General features: G+C 43.5%; 2 protein-coding genes across 5 annotated transcripts; both read right to left on the minus strand.

Moving 5' to 3' along the window:
- Positions 1-1,652: 1,652 nt before the first annotated feature.
- On the minus strand, positions 1,653-4,556 carry LOC112893957. Of its 2 annotated transcripts, XM_025961496.1 has the most exons (4): positions 4,093-4,142; positions 3,704-3,753; positions 2,294-3,589; positions 1,653-2,189 (listed from the first exon to the last, which is right to left on the minus strand). In XM_025961496.1, exons 3-4 carry the CDS (start codon positions 3,575-3,577, stop codon positions 1,962-1,964), a joined length of 1,512 nt encoding a protein of 503 aa, XP_025817281.1. In that variant the 5' UTR covers positions 3,578-3,589; positions 3,704-3,753; positions 4,093-4,142; the 3' UTR covers positions 1,653-1,961. The 2 variants fall into 2 exon arrangements, with proteins under 2 accessions (XP_025817281.1, XP_025817280.1); XM_025961495.1 differs by lacking the exon at positions 3,704-3,753 and having other exon boundaries at positions 4,093-4,556.
- A 2,552-nt stretch (positions 4,557-7,108) lies between these two features.
- LOC112891382 (ABC transporter B family member 4-like) lies at positions 7,109-16,588 on the minus strand. 3 transcript variants are annotated; one of them, XM_025958224.1, is made up of 12 exons: positions 16,073-16,588; positions 13,174-13,228; positions 12,808-12,983; positions 11,787-12,008; positions 11,445-11,683; positions 10,627-11,152; positions 10,262-10,535; positions 9,247-9,910; positions 8,658-8,886; positions 8,302-8,568; positions 7,960-8,223; positions 7,109-7,883 (listed from the first exon to the last, which is right to left on the minus strand). In XM_025958224.1, exons 1-12 carry the CDS (start codon positions 16,403-16,405, stop codon positions 7,239-7,241), a joined length of 3,894 nt encoding a protein of 1,297 aa, XP_025814009.1. In that variant the 5' UTR covers positions 16,406-16,588; the 3' UTR covers positions 7,109-7,238. The 3 variants fall into 3 exon arrangements, 2 of the variants coding, with proteins under 2 accessions (XP_025814009.1, XP_025814011.1); XR_003228542.1 differs by having other exon boundaries at positions 7,478-7,883; positions 7,960-8,171; XM_025958226.1 differs by lacking the exons at positions 13,174-13,228; positions 16,073-16,588 and having other exon boundaries at positions 11,787-12,032; positions 12,808-12,894.
- Between the last annotated feature and the right edge of the window lie 794 nt (positions 16,589-17,382).

The following is a 17,382-nucleotide window of genomic DNA, read 5'->3' on the forward strand; positions in this document are numbered from 1 at the left end:
GACTTTCCAATTAAAATTGGACTACATCAGGGGTCAGCATTGAGCCCTTATCTATTTGCTTTGGTGATGGATGAGGTCACAAGGGACATACAGGGTGATATCCCTTGGTGTATGCTCTTTGCTGATGATATGGTGCTAGTTGATGAGAGTAGGGTAGGGGTTAATATGAAGTTAGAGCTGTGGAGACACACGTTAGAGTCGAGGGGGTTCAGACTGAGTAGGACCAAGACCGAGTATATGATGTGCGACTTTAGCCCGACTAGGCATGAGGATGGGGACGTTAGCCTCGAAGGTCAAGTGGTGGCTAAGAAGGATACTTTCCGGTATCTAGGATCAATGCTTCAGAAAGATGGAGACATTGATGAAGATGTTAGACATAGAATTTCAGCCGGGTGGTTGAAGTGGCGGCAGGCTTCGGGCGTCCTCTGTGACAAGAAGGTGCCACAGAGGCTAAAAGATAAGTTCTATAGGACGGCGATTCGCCCAGCGATGCTATACGGTGCTGAATGTTGGCCTACAAAAAGGCGACATGTTCAGCAACTGAGTGTAGCAGAGATGCGTATGCTGCGTTGGTTCTGCGGGCATACAAGAAGGGACAGAATCCGGAACGAAGAGATTCGAGATAGGGTCGGGGTGGCACCTATCGATGAGAAGTTGATTCAACATCGGTTGAGATGGTTTGGATATGTACAACGGAGGCCTCCCGGCGCATAGTGGAGTTTTAAAGCGGGGCGATAATGTAAAGAGAGGTAGAGGTAGACCTAGACTAACTTGGGACGAGACGGTTAAGAGAGACCTTAAGGAGTGGAATATCGCTAAGGAATTAGCTATGGATAGGAGCGCTTGGAGATTAGCAATTAATGTACCTGAACCGTGACCTTTGTTACTTTTTGTTTAACCCCTAAGTCTTCCTTTGGCTTGTGCACCTTTTGTGTTTCTTATTCTTGTTTTCTGTGGGTTTCATCTCTAGCCTACCCCAACTTGCTTGGGACAAAAGGCTAAGTTGTTATTGTTGTTGTTGTTGTATTAGTTTCGTTATGGGATTAAAATGAGAGGGTTTAATTTAATGTTTATTGGAGCTAGGCTCGTTCCCAGGAGCCAATCGGTTTGAGTTCATTTACATTTTATTGTCTTTATTATTTTTCATGTAGTTTTCTGTGCGTTTGACCATGTTTGGCCAAAATTTGTTCGCATTCCTGGCTCCCCGATAAATAGCATATATGTGTTCGCAACATTGGTCCTTTCTTGTTTGCCTAGCACGCCGCCCACACCCTCTCCTGAATCCTGATGGCACTTTGGAAGAAATGGAGACGAATGATTGGTGGATTCAATCGGTGGAGTATGCGGCGTCTAACGATGGGTTGTTACTGTGTCTCTGCTTCAGCAGCGAAGCGCCTTCATCTTTGCTTGCCCACTGCCCAGTAGTGGTTTCAGAGCCTCTGAAAAGGATTAGAAGACTAGTAGCGGGATACGCAGGTGGCGATCAGAAACGAGCGCTGGCTGAACTGAAGGAACAACTCGCTGGCGGCTGGACAGATGACCAACAAGCGCACGCCTGCTACTAACAGTACATGCTCCGTATTAAAAAGAAGTGCAAGCCCAGAGTCCTACTGAATCTGAACCGAGTGAACAGTTGATACATGGAGTACCCGTACAATCTAAAATGACAGGGGACGCATATTACGCGGTCTATCAGAGGGAATATATTTCGTTTTAACAAATAAATAATACTAACATGTCAAAGAAGATTTGTAAATAATGTACACAGGAACAAGATACAGACACAACACCAACGCCAGTGTGTTTCCTTCATGGGAACACCACAAATAACAAACCATAACACATCACATATTTGCAGTTCCATGGGGCCTTGTTCGATCCAGCAGTGCTGAAATTCAATAACTTCGTAGCTTTGAGTAAGCAACAGTCTCAGCTCAGGTCACCCCTGGGCCACTGGGTGATCAGCTCTTCTGATGAACGGCGATGAGGTGAATGTCCATCTCCTTCAGCATGACTGACCGCCCACAAGAGTCACATGGTGCCGTCCTGGATCCACAGATACTCTCATGCTCACACATGTTTCGGAGTCGGTCACGAGCATCAACTGGTTCTCCACCAGCATGGACCGTGTCACCGCAGAACCGGCACACAATCAAGCGCAAAGGGCAGGTTGAGGATTGGTGTTGGACCTGAAAATTAACAAAAATGAAGTCAATTTCGTAAGAAAATTATGCTTCAGAAAGTAAGTTACCAGTGTGCAGCTAGTATAATGAAGAGAGAAGGCAGGACATACCATATCTTCCTTTTCCAGAACCACCCCACAGGGACACTGCAGTGGCTCATGGAAGACTTTCATATGTTTCTCCATTTCCCTCTGTTGGAAAGCTCGCCCGCACTTGTTGCAGTGCACATGATCTGCTGCTTCTTCTTTCCGAAGAACAACTCCGCAGCCATCATGCGGGCAGGCAACATTGTGTCTCATGCAGTATGCCTCGTGAAGATGAGCAGATCGGCTGGCTATATGGCGCTTACAGTTACTACACAGTACTGAATCAGCATCGACACTTCCTGAAGCACTAGCATGTTCACCAATCCTTTGGCCATTAACATCCTTAATAGCTACAGAGAGCTGGTACTTAGAAGTCCCTTTGAAACCATAAACTCCAATACTGTAAACACCACTGACCAAATTGGAATCCCGTGGTTTGAGTATAAGAACTTTTGATCCCATTTCATGAGAAGACCACTCATGTCGATGCTGAGTCGGGAATACTAAAGGATGCCTTGAAATGTAGATATCAGTGTCGCCACCGCTTGCATCCGTGTCTATCTTAACCTCAATATTAACACGCCCAGAAGCTACTTTCTCACCCACACTTTCTTCAACTGAAAATTTGTAATACCTGAACTTTCCTTCTTCCACAACACTGGATTCAACCTTTCCAATTGCAAGCGGCGCAAGCACATGTTGGTTCTCTTCGTTGTCCAAAACTGAATCTGATCCCTCTATGTCAACTTCAACATCTGTCTCTAGGACAGATACACTTGACGCGGGCTTCAGTTCAAGAACCTTTAACTTGTACTGCAGTAGCCCATAGTTCACCACAACAATATCGTTTTCAGATAGTGTTGCGTGATTGCGGAGTGCCGTTTCAAGGACTGCTCTATGGTTAGGGAGATCTGAAAACCCAGCTCCTTCTGGCTTCAACTTCGCATATGTTCCTTTGGGCAAACTGACATACTTGACTTCAATCAGAGGGATGTCTGGGGTGTCACTCCGGAACAGGTTGTTCCAAACATGCAGTGGGAGTTCAGCAGAGCCTTCCCTGGCAGTGAATTCAAGAACACCGGAACAGGTTGCCTCCTCGGTGTCTTGTTCCATAGTGGCACCCGGGACTGTGTCCCTAACCTTGGACAACCTGAAGTACATGGGACCTTTATCCAGGGCTCCCTCATCTGATAATTCCTTAAACGAAGATGGTGGTAGCTTGATCTTATCCCCAGGGCCATCATATCGAAGTGCCTCAAACATGTGCGAGAATGAAACCCCCTTCCCCAGCTGCATTACCTCTTCCATTTTCTGGTCAGCCTATCAGGAGCACAAAGACAATTTAATCAGCACCCAGTAACAAAAGAGAAGACAGAGGCTAGAGCCACTAGAGATGAGCAGTACAAACATATTCAGTATTCAGGAACTTATTATCTGCTGCAAGTAGTGAAAATGGACAATGAAAGTAGGTTAATTGCAACAATCAGTAAAAGGGAATCCTAACAAGACATTAGTATAAGGGTTTGCGCTATTCCCATTAAGTGAATAGAAACAAAAATTAAGCCAATAAAGGGCACTTCACCCTGAGCCCCCAATCAGGTTTTTGGATCAAAATGTTTCTGTTCCTTTTTAAATTGGGAGGATTTTGTCGATCGAATTAGGAAGCAACCTATCAAACAGTTTGCCGATAAAACAGGAGCGAGAAATTAAAGCACGCAAACCGAATCAAGGGTTAAGGGTTCGGCGCTTGCAACATAATATTTCTCACACAGGCATGGCAGTTATCAGCGCCTACGAAACTAGGGCGTGGTGGTGAGGGTTACCTCTTCCTGGACGCGCGCGGCGTCGAGGCGTCGCTCGCGGTGGGACGCCTCGAGCGCCTCCTGGCGGCGCGCGGCCTCGGCCTTGGCCCGGCGCTCGCGCTCGGCCTTGGCCTTGGCGCGCTGCATCCGCTCCCGCTGCTCGCGCTCCAGCTTCTCCCGCGCCTGCCGCAGCTCGAAATCCATCCTGAAATCCTCTCTCCCTCCCCTTCCGATCCGATCCGAAACGCGTTTCGATTTCTCCTCGGCTCCTCTCCTCTCACCGATCCTCGACGGCGAGAGGTTGGGAGGAATATATGGTGGTAAGGGAGGCGCCGCGGCGGGGTGGGTTCGGGTCGGTGGCGGCCGGAGGAGGAAGAGGAAGCTTCGCGAGGGATGGCGTGCGTGCGTGTTGTGTGACGCACGGGATGGCCACGGCGTAGCGAGCCCGGACGGTCAGTGACTACGCAGCTGTGTCCGTGTATCTCTCTACTAGGCTGATGCGATCGGAGGGCATCGGTTTTATGAGCAAGGGGGAGCTCCGACACTCCCGACTCCAATTCACACTCGACTCCGGTAGTCCGGTTTGATCGCCATGTACATCTCCTTCCGTTCCAAACTCCATACTAAATCAAAATATAGATATTTTAGTTTATAAATATATAATTTTTACCGTACATCTAAATATACTCTATACCTAAATATATAATAAAAATTATGTATCTACAAAAAGAAAAATTAAAATAAGAGACTTCTCCTTTTTATCTTAAGCTGAGAATCCCCGATCCACTGTAGGATATGGAGCCGACGTACGATTGAGATGGCGAATCTTCTTATATATTATTTTTCTCTTCCGTTGAACTCGTTGTCTTCTCCAATCTCAGAACTTTAGAGCTGAGGTATTTTGGTTTGATGTGAGCTTCTCTCTCTGACTATATAAGTTGGAAGCGGGCTGGCTCGGTGGTGGATGACGAGCGAGATGGCAAGACGATGATGTGCCATAGGCTGCAGTGGTGGGAGCATGCGGTTTGGCTGGCGTTGGGGCATGGGATCTCACCAAGTGGTCCGTGTAGGGCGCGATCAAGGGTCAGGGTTGAGGTTTATGGGTGGTGCGGCGAGGCGGCCGCGCAGTGGCATTAGGCGGCGACAAAAAGGTGGTGGGGTGAGCAGCGACAACGCCGGGAGGTGCCGGTGGCTGCTGGTAAGTGAGCCAGGTGGATGGCGGCGGCAATCAGTGGGGAACCAACAAGTGCAGGGAAAGAAGAGGAGGAGGCTAACTCAATGTAGAATGAGATGAGACATTCTATTGATGGCTCGACGCGGGAACAGAAATATGATGAACCATAAGATCTCAATTTAAGGTAAATTGAGAGATCTCACTCTAGTTGCCATAATATAGAAAAGTTAAAATGATCTATAAGTTAAAATTGAGAAAAAATTGAGAACGTATTAATATAATATAACAATATCAATTATACAAAATAATTTACATATATATCGTAAATAGAAAAAATATGATAACAAATACAACCACCGCTCCCAACGGTGGTAGTCTCCTCCCTCCTCCCTCCTCACATTCACGTCGACTAGTGATATCTATCCAGAGATGTGCTGGGCCTAGGGCCCTGGCCGCTGCTTACGCTCCCGACGGAAGTGCACCTGGATGTCCTGTTCAACCTGGCAAAAGAAAATACAATGACTCCGTGAGCCGAGCACGGTCCAATAGTAGCTGCGCATTGGCCTCATGTTGGCACACAACAGCGCAAAGTCTCATCAAGAAGCATTGAAGAAGTGTGGTCTTTCTTAGTTGACATAGCGAATCGGCATGGTGATCATGGAAGATACGAAATTATAAATAAAATCAAATGGAGATGGGCTTGGGAAGTACTGATCAGATACAACCAAATTTGGTTTGTACCATCAACTTTTCTGATATCAGTGGCTGCTGCATTTGCGCGAATTTATTATCGGTTACTATATTTGTCCAAGCTCTAAAAAAATTGTGAATCCCCCATTGTATCTATCTATGATAGGGATGATGGTGTGGCTAGATTTGACACCTCTGTGGCGGAATTAGCAAAATTATCCAGATTATGTAGGGCAGATGCCCCTAATAATAGAGGTCGATGGTTTGATATCAAAGCCATCGCAGGCTTTGTGGTGGCGATCTATGGCCACGATGGCACAATGGGTAGGAGAGCTAGGGTCAAGGTGTGGCAGGAAAGTATGCATGTAGCAGTGGTGTGTTGTATCCCTCTATCCTAAAAAATAAATTATTTTAGAAAGTTTATGACTAACTTATATGGAGATAAAATGGCCTTATTGCTCCTATTTATTAGCCATATTGCTCCTATTTATTAGCCATATTTGATACTAATTGATTTTGATTGTTGCATGCACCTAGCAAATAGGGTAAAATGATTTGTTTGTTGGAAAAAAATTTAAATCATAGAATGACTTATTTTATGGAAGGGAAGGAGTATGTCTAAGACTACAGTCATGGTAGATTTAGGGATGCAAGGTAGCGTGCTTGGTGCTAGCACGAGGCTACAACAATGGCGAAGATTAAGGCAACACTAGTGGTAAGAAATAATATGCTTGAGCGCAATGGTGACAGGCTGTGGACAGGTGTGGCATAGGCCTCACCGGCCGGTTCGGACATGGAGACGGCTTGTGCATTGCACTCCTTTATGAAGGTGTTGTCAAGGCACACCTTTAATCTTGTAAGATTCTCTTAGTGACTGTGTCATATTCATGGACTGACCATTGCAACGCCTTCAATGTCATGTCCTTCTCAATGACATCCCTTTGGAGGCCTTGCATAGCGTTTGATATGGTCGTTGGCTTAATGGGGAGCTGTTATTTGTCCATTGGGTCGAAAGGTTTCGACATGGTGGCTGGCCGCTCTACTTGAAGGCTGAACATGCTAAGGTGCTTTTGCTTTTGGACACTTACAAAATATTTATCCCTATCCAAACTTTTCCTAACTAGTCAATTCACATACATTGCTCACAGAAACGAGTGGTACATGCTGAGGCCCGTCGCTTCTCAACAGAATAAGAATTACTTCAAGTAGAACCTTGAGTACCAACCTTTTTACATATTATCCCTATCCAATCCATGTGAGCACGATGATCTAAGTTTTGAATAATGCCCAAGCTTTCATCAGGTCATGCAGAACTAGAGCTTAGCTGAACAAGCGAAGCGTAGGTTCCACCCTTTATCCGCATCAACTCTTCGTGCCTGCCTTTCTCGGCTACAGCCCCGTTCTTCAGTACAGCTATGATGTCTGCACCTCTGATCGTTGATAAACGATGTGCCACCACCACGGTCGTTCTACCGACCATCACCTGGTCCAGAGCCTCCTGCACCACTCGCTCTGACTCCGCGTCTAGCGCGCTTGTTGCCTCATCCAGCAGCAGCACCTTGGGGTCCTTTATGACAGCCCTCGCAATGGCAACACGCTGCTTCTGCCCGCCTGACAATTGGATCCCTCTTTCCCCGACAATGGTGTTGTACCCGTCAGGCAAGGCGGAGATGAACTGATGTGCATTGGCTGCTTCAGCAGCAGCAACAACCTCTTCTTCAGATGCTTCCCCTTGCTTCCCATAAGCTATGTTGGCGCGGATGGTGTCATTGAACAGCACTGGCTCTTGGGCAACTAGCCCGACTTGCTGCCTAAGCCAGCTTACTTTTAGGGCTTGAAGTTCCACATCGTCAAAGAGGATCTTACCGGAGTCCGTGTCATAAAACCTTTCTAGCAGTGCGATCACTGTGGACTTCCCACTCCCACTCTCCCCAACTAGTGCAACAGTCTGCAAGGATAACGTTACTAAAATTTAGTTCAGCAACAAATGTGTAAATTACTGCTTTTTTCTGATCGAATTTGACCTTTCCAGACGGAATGCTCAATGATAGATCCTTGAAAATATGAACATTTGGTCGTGAGGGATACTTGAAGCACACATTCTGGAAATCAATGTCACCCCTCACACTTGTGATGATCACACCTTCCTCGCTGCCGTAATTGATCTTGGATTTACGATCAAGAATTTCGAAGACAGATGCAGCCGCATCATTAGCCTTGGTGCTGTCTGCACCAACTGCACTTGTTCGTGAGATTCCACTTGTTGCTAAAACTAATACGAAAAAGACCTGAAAGCTACTTGATCAGTTAACCACAACATGTGAAACGACAAATCCTATGCAGAATAGATAAAAGTTTGATCTCACCCTAAACACTTCAGGAAATGTGGCTGTTCCTTGCTGAACAAACTTGGCACCAACATAGAAGCAGAGAGCATATGTAAAGTAGAAGGCAAGGAATGAGAACCCAAACCCCAAGCCACCAACGACACCTTCCCTTATTCCTTGCTTTATTGGAGATTCACATTTCTTCTCATAGGTCTCCATCACCTTCTTCTCGGCAGAAAATGCCGCCACAGTTCTGATGCCACCGACTGCATCAGTTGCTACTTGACTTGCTTCTTCATACTTCAACTGCATCCCACCAAGAATTAGACATAAAATATTTGCCATAGCATAAATGCTTGTAGGAACAACACTTATGATTAATGCATTGTATGTACCTTTGCATTTTTATTGAGACCTTTCAGGAACTTCACTTGAGCATAGCCTTGGAAACCAACTAAAGGAACCACCACAGTGATAATCAGTGCCAACTTCCAGTTTGCCACCATTGCTATTGTGAAGCCTGATATGACAGTTGAAAGAGTCTGGACATTCAGTGCTAAATTGTCCCCAACAAGTCGCTTAACATTCAGAGCATCAGTGGATAGTCTTGCACCAATCGATCCACTGAAGCAAAAATGAAACTTGCGGTATGAGTAAAGTTGATGGGTATTAGTGCTAACTAGCATACAATCTGTTCGCCAAAAGCACGTACAAGAATATTTGGCACCACAATAGTGGTAAGACAATAATATTACCGTTTACTGTCAGGTCATCACAATTTATGAATTTTGTAGTGTTAAGAATTTTAAAATAGGAAGATGGGTTATAAGATTTATGCATTTGCAGGATTAAGGATATATGTCAAAGTTCTAGTTAGAGAAACAACTATGATTTCATACTTGGAAAATTTTGAAAAAGACAAACTGGATGAATGTTTCTTAGAATAACAGGAAAGCATTTTGTTTTGAAAGATTGAACACATACCTCGAGTGTTCAGGTTTATCAAACCAGTTGATCTCTTGACGCATCACACTCTGAAATGTCAGTGACCGTACGCGTTCCACAAGCTTCCCACCAGCTAATCCAAACAGGAAGTATTCTATTGGAATCAGAATAAAGGCACAAGCACCTAGCACAACAAACATGCTTGCCCAGAACCTGGAATCCTTCCGTAGTTCTGCTGGTGGCTCATAAAACACTTTTATCGCCGTTGAAATCAATGTTCCATATATTGGAAAAATGACTCCATGCATCGCAGCAGTTATGGAACCAAGTGCAAGCACAAAAGCTTCTGGTTTGTTCAGATAGAAGAGTCTACCAATTGGAGCTTTCTTTGGAGTACTGGCCATTTTGTCTCTAGTCTCCTCTATATCAGGAGCTTCAGTGAATTCCATTGGATCAGGTAGGCCAAGTGGAGCAGGGAAAGAGTGCCTACCACTATGCCCAAAAGAGGAAGAGCCTTTACTAGTTGATCTCCTGGAGATACTTTGGCTTCTTGGTTTGTTACTAATAGATCTTGAGCCAAAACCATTTGTTACTATCATATCAGGGTCGACATTAGAAGATTCTTCCGCTTGCCGAGTGTCTTGCAGATGTACCAGCTGAGAGTAAGCACCTTCAGGTACCTTCATCAGTTCTACATGTGAACCTGTTCAGAATTCACACAAGCAACATGTTATATACCTTAGCTTGCAGATATGCTGAGCAAAAAAGAATGTCAGGTATTTGTCCATTAGTTCTCAGAACATATTCCATTTGGTACCTTATAGGAAACTTCAATTTATCTAGATGAACTGTGCTGACAATAGTAGGCTGCAAAAATATGACGTGACTTGTGTATATTTATAGTTTTATGTGGCATAAATATGGTACCATGGGACCTAAAATCTTACAGCACAGCACATGGGGACAACATATGAATGATAAATCTTCTAGAGGTTATAGGAAAATATATCCATTTCTAGGCTTTTATTTAGTCTCCCACTTTCACATGGTATACCTTGTTCCACCATCTTCCCATGTTGTAGGACGGATATCACATCAGCATTCTTCACTGTGCTTAGGCGATGAGCAACGATAATTGTAGTCCTTTCTAACATTATCCTATTCAATGCTTCTTGAACTACCCTCTCAGATTCCAAATCCAGTGCGCTGGTTGCTTCATCAAGTAGTAAGATCCTAGGGTTCTTTACAATTGCTCTAGCAATTGCTATTCTTTGTTTCTGCCCTCCAGACAGTTGAGTTCCACGTTCCCCAACCATTGTGTCAAGACCCTGTAATGTTTCACAAAATTACTGCTTAATCATTGTATGGAAGAAAGTTAGCAAGTAAGTTAAATAGGGCTGCGTTAGTTTTTATGTGTACATTTGGCAGCTTATCAATGAATTTAGCAGCGTTTGCAAGCTCGATTGCTCTCTTGATCTCATCAAGTGTTAGATTTTCCATCCCATAAGCAATGTTTTCCCTGATTGTAGTTGAGAACAACACTGGTTCTTGGCTGACAAGACTAATTTTTCCTCTTATCCATCCAAGCTTCATTCTTCTGATGTCAACACCATCAATCAAAACTTCTCCAGCCTGTGGATCATAGAACCTCTCCACCAAACTGATCACTGTTGACTTCCCACTGCCGCTCTCTCCAACTAGGGCCATAGTTGTACCACTTGGTATGCGCAATGAGAATCCATCAAATACTAAATGTTCAGATCTTGTAGGATAGCTGAAGTACACATCCTTCAGTTCAACATCACCCTTTATGTCATCCAATATAATACCTGTGGTATCATATATATCGATATCTGGTTTCCGTTCAATTATCTTGAACATTCTATATGCTGCCCCTTGACCTTCTGCAAAAGCGGTCACTGATGGGGTTGCCTGACCTAAGGACCTGCAGAAGAGAAGTATGAAACTGAAATTAGAAAGCCCATGGTCCAAAGAACAGAGATGAAAAGAACTTATTCTAAATCTGCTGGGAAGTCTTTTTGATATTAGAAGTTATAATGTTGTCCTCTGAAGTGCAAACACTATACTTTGCGTTTTAACACATTGAAGGTGTTAGGCACATCCACGCAGAAACATGGCTCATTTATCATCATCGTCATTGCTCATTTATGAATTCTTCAGTGAGTTTTTCAGAAAAAGGATTTTTCAGTGGATCATAATTAACTTTTGAAACTTACATTGCACCGATCATGACAGCCATTATGACAGAAATAATCATGCCACCATTGTATCCTCGCTCAACTATCAATCTAGATCCGTACCAAACTGCCAAACCATAACTGCAAAATAAGATTGCCATTACAGAACCCAATCCAAGTCCATTTACAGCACCTTCTTGTAGAGCAGATTCATATGCTTTTCTTATGAACTTGTTATACGTTGTTATAGCCTGCTTCTCACCATTGAATGAAACAACCTTCAAAGCATAAGAAGATAAACCAGGTAGAAAGAACATCAGGACTTTAGTAGCGACAGACCCAAGGATGACTAACCATAAACATGTGCCTAGTAGCACTAACCGTTCGAATGGCTCCAAGTGTTTGTTCAACAACATTGCCAGCATCACCGTATTTTGCTTGCATGCGGGTGGAGAGTCTTGTCATAAGCTTTGATACAATCGCACCAGCAATTGCGATCGGAGGAATGCTTGAGAGCATAACAAGGGCTAAGAGCCATCCTCTCACGAATGCAATAATGAAGCCACCAATAAAAGTAGAAAGGAGTTGTATGGACTTTCCAACCTAAATAGAGCATGTGCCGAAACACTACAAAGAATTAACAATGAAGCACTGCCTATATTTTATCAGATGCTCACACACAAAACAAGTACATATTTATTTTTCTGTACGAATACTAAATACAACACCTCGAAACGTTGCATAGCAAGTTCATGCCATCAATATTGTCTGTCTAAAACCAGTCTCCGCTTTGGCTTTGGCAACTCTATCTAATTACTTTTTGAAAGTATCACAATAAAGTGAATTTTTACTATTAAATAATGATTAGTATGAAGTCAGTATTTCTCAATTTGGAGGCATGTGCAGCTTGTCAACTTTTTTGTGTATCCATGCATAACTATTAGGTACACTGCTTTTTAGAGAAGAGTTGAATCAAAACTCATTTTATTTTTTGTAACAAATTCATATTGTTATCTGAAAAATAACTTGAGTAGTTAACCCAAACCCTGCACGCCATGCACAAAAAATAAAGTAAACTTTCTTTCTAAATACAAAATAAGAACAATATGTTCCTATTTCTTACTAGTTGATCATTTCTAGGAAGAAGTTTTCAGTTTTTGTACTGGTGAAAGGTAGGTGCACAAGTGTATGTAGAATCGTTGTATAATCAGCTTTTATGTGAAAAAAATACAAAAGCTTTGCTACATTATTCATAGAGATCTATACCATCAAACAATGGACTTAAAGATATAGGCTTTTCCACAAGCTCTAGTATAATGATCGTAGATAGCCATGTTATCTAACAGCTTAGTAATGGTCTTTCTGTTAGCCTTTCACTTCTTATCATCTCAAAACAGCGTACCTTTTCTCCAATGGCATCTTGAATGAGGAATGTGTCTCCCGCCATCCTCTCAATGACTTGCCCAGTGCTCATCTCCATGTCAAAAAATGTGATATCCTGTCTCAGAATTGCCTCGAGGTACAAGGCTCTGATTCGTGCTGCCTGCCTTTCTCCAGTTATTGTCCAACAAGATACCTCTAGTACAAATACTAAATTATTAAATGGAAGTAGGTTTCTTTCTAGTAATAACATTCCTTAAAAAGAAATTCTAAATAACAGTACTTGGGTATAATGTAGAAGTACTCCTTTTCTATTAGTTAGCAGTAAATAAAATTTGTGTCCACAAATGGATATGATATATTAATTTTGAATAGGAATTCCACTTACGAAGTGTTGAAGCAAGCCCTGATCCGATGGCAAGGTAGACAAAGTTCATGATCACCTGGAAATAAGAAACGGAACATATATCAAAGAGAAAGAATAGAACAGGAATTTGAATAGAGTAAAAAAAAGCAAACACATCTTAGTTGCCGCCAAGAAAATACTAAAAATATTTCTACAGGATTATTCTGATTGTGGCATTGTAGTCTGTAGGGGTGAAAATTCCTATCAAAGCATACTTAAATCCATGATTGCTCAACAGAACAACGTTTCTACAGTCTAAATGCCCAGGCCCTAACATACTACGAAATTATTTCATGTCAAACGCGCGAAAAAGTCCTATCTACATGTGCAAGTCGAACTTATTTTCTAAAAGAAATCATTATCGCGGAAGATTGCAAATTTGACAAACAAAAAGACGAACAGACTTCCTAGGAGATCTGATTGTGGATGTTGATTTGGGTATTACCATATTGCAGCAATCGACGGATCAAATCATCCTGCCGCACAAGGAGGCTGCCGCTGCATATTCGCAGACTCCTCATCGCCTTCGCGGCGGCGACGAGCTGGCGGCAAGGGCAAAGCCATGTTCCTCAGGAAGCAGAGCAAAACAGAGGACAGAGAAGTAGTCTTGAGCATTTGGTCGGGCCAAAATACCCTATGGGCCTACTCTTCTGCCAGGAGGCTACATTACGGGATATATTTTGGAAGAACTCTTGTCCTGGGAGGCACTATCTCCTACGGATATATCTAGGCAGAGGGAATCTCCTATTCCTATTCATAATAAAAAAATTATCCATTATACTCCTATCTTTACTGTGTATATGCTCTACGCTGCCTCTGTCCGCACACCCCACCATCCGCCTCGCTAGTGTCAATGTCGGTGAGGACAGCCCTCCTTCCACCCCTTCCCTTCCCTTCCCTTCCCTCCACTCCCCACCCCCTCCTCCAAGCCATCCGGCCACTGCTCGCTCCTAACCCCACCTCTGACCCATCGCCTGCCTTGTGCGGCATCGGAGTGCCACCTCGAACACCGCGCGAGGACCGCTCTCCACCCACCCCACCCCATCCCACCCCTCCCCTCCCCTTCCCTCCCTATCCCCTCCGTCTAGATCTAGAGAAACCACGCTGCTACCATCATCATCGTCATCTTCTTCGTCTTCGGCGTATGCTTCCGTCCCGACACCGCCCATTGGTTGTCTTCCGCAGCCTCCACTGGCGGCGTTGTCACCGCCTCACCTCGCCGCCTACCTCCCACCTCCCAGAGCTCTCTTAGACCCAGGAAGCATATAGATAACCCGAAGCCCGAACCCTAACTTGTCGGAGCGCCGCCATCGCCGGAACTCTTTTTTTCCTCCCCTTTGTTACTTTCTTCTTATAGTGGAGTTGTTTCCTCATGTATGCTCCTAGAAGTAACAAGAGCCCTCTCAATTTACCCTAAAATTGAGAGGCCTCTCCATGTAGTTTTTGGGTTATACTAAATAAAGCGCGAGGTGGTTACAGAAGAAGTGGGCCAAATGAATTCTATTAGGCCAGTCTCAGTACCCAGTTCTATTGCTCTGTTACCAAAACTGTCACGTCAGCTTTGCTATGAAATAAAACTGGTCTTTCTCGGTGCACCATTTTATGACACTGTTTCGTAGACATGTTGCAGCATTTAATCATTACATGTTGTAATCAAATGTATGTATCTTTTCATGAAATGATAACATCCTTAGTGCATGTTTCATTATATTTCATGGGATTTGGTAACCAAGCCCACTAGATTTCATGAGGATGGAACTCTTCCATTCTCTCTCCTCATAATAACTTGCCAAGTTAGCGAAAGTGCTAATGTTTTATTGAATTTAATAGCACGAAACTCTCATAACACCCCCATCAAGACCGCTCTTACAATTGGTATTTTGAGCTTTTTAATTTATATTATAAGTAAACAACCACTAAAATAATCTAAAACTATATGATATTCATATTCTTGTTATAAAATAGTTCCATAAATAACTAAATAAGCATGACATATTGATGCGCATGAACTATTGCGGTTTATCTAAAATTCATGTGCGGTATTTAGGTCCAATAAGGAGCGTCTTAATTTCAACTCCTATTTTGACTTTCTTCACATCTAATATACTATATTTATTTAAAACGGATTAACTAATTAGTTCATTTCATATATTTAAAACGGAAAGAGTATGCAAAGATGCGAGTGGTGATGTAACAGTCCAGCTGCCCCTCCCATTCTGGATTATTCTCTCTTTAAAGTTATAATATACTTATATGCGCCAAACACCACAAACGAACGAGTCAAACTAACCCATAGCTTTACTTGCCGCTCATGATTTAGTTTGAAGGCACACAGTAAACAAATCCGAGCTGTGTCAGCCTATGCTAAAACAAAAGGCAGCTTGCTTGCATCATGATTCATGCAATTTTTCTACTGGCGATGGCCCACTGGTGCTGAAGTGAGGAACTGAGGATGGATGGAGGAGCAGGTCGATTGAAGAGCTGGAATATATTCGTGGGCTGGTTTGCGGCGGCCCGCGGGTTATGGCAACGATAGCTTTATTTTGTACCCCATGTTTTTAAATATATAAATATTTTAAGATAAATAATTAATTCAAAAATAAACTAAAAGTTTATGTATTCTAGACATTATATATCTAAAAATAGAGGGAGTGAAAAACAAGAATAGTTCCCCCCCCCCCTAAAAAGACAAGAATAGTTCTTTCAATCAACGTATGTATTGCCATGTGTACCTGACTAATTTGAAGCTAAATGAATCGCTGTTTTACACAACTCTAAAAGAAGCTGACCTTTTCTTATAGATATAATAGAGGTAAATAAAGGAAAGAAAGGAAAACTAAATGAAGCAATATGAAGGTTTGGAGGACTCGATCTGTGGCACCTTGACGACCCTGTGGAGCACGTGGTTGGAGGACTCGGCGGAGCCGAAGGCGTCGATGACGTCGCCGAAGATGAAGGTCATGAGCGGCTGCGCCATCCCGTTGGCCACCGCGGCGAGGGCGCCCACGGCCATGAGCAGGGCGTCCGTCCGGTCCGCGAACGCGAAGAGCCGGTGCAGCGGCACGCGCCCCGCCGTCACGGGCGCCGCCGCCACCGGCGGCTTCGTAGGGCCAGCTCCCGCCCCTATTCCTCCTCCTCCATCGCCACCGGCGGCGTCGTCGTTCCCCACCCGGCTGCTACGATCTTCAGCCCCCTCCCCCCTCCTCCCTACCATGGTGGTGGTCAACGACGAAGGAACGAGCTGATCGATGAGAATTAACTAAGTTTCTTGGATCCCGAGAGGCGAGAGAGATGAGCGATGCATGCAGTCTTGATTCGCGACTTGTTAGTGGGGGCTATGTTATTTGCTTGCTGATGGAGGCTGCTGCTTGACGAGCTCCCATCTAGGGCGCGCGCGCGGCCGGGGCGGCGGTACGCTTGACGCCGGGTGCGCATGGCATATAAAAGGGGCCTCACGATCGAGTCACGACTTGTGCGTGCTTGGGCTCCAAGTCAGAAGAGTCTATCATCCGCTGCCAGCGTGGGCATGACGATCGACGAGATGCGGCCTGTCGGTTTGTTACTTTGTTTGTTATCCCATATATCTTTATCTTTCTCTATCTCTATCTCTATCTCTATTTCTACTTATATTTAAAGTAAATCATGATTTCTTGGTCCATCAATCAGTGATCGGAATTCTAATTAGACCTAGAAATTAAAACTAATTCATTTTAAATCAGAAAAATATGAAAATAGTACCAAAATTTTTCTAAAAATGTAACATATTTATTATTGCTCGAATTAAATTTTAGTTATTAAAAAATAATAGGTATAATTACAAGCAACCAAATACTATGAACACGAAAAAATTGAATCTGAATAACTGACAAGGATAGTGCCAATAGATATGTTACATTCTTAGAAAACTTTTAATACCTATTTTATATTTTTGATTTAAAATAAATTACTTATAAATTTTTTAGTTTAAATTTAAATATTTTAATTTTCATAAAATAGAAAACCACCTTCAAAATCACCCATTTGGCCAAATTTGCCCGGTTTCGACAGTTGGATGATCTATGTTATCCGGTTTTGTAGTTGAAAGTTGAAAATCAGACTTTTGTGATAGTTCACGGGTGTAAATCGGACTTTCTCTAAAACTCACCGTGCTAGTGTAGTAGTAAATATGTTGGCAGCTCTGTCGTCTGACAA

The sequence above is a fragment of the Panicum hallii genome, chromosome 5 (genome assembly GCF_002211085.1).
Source record: "Panicum hallii strain FIL2 chromosome 5, PHallii_v3.1, whole genome shotgun sequence".
NCBI lineage: Eukaryota > Viridiplantae > Streptophyta > Magnoliopsida > Poales > Poaceae > Panicum > Panicum hallii.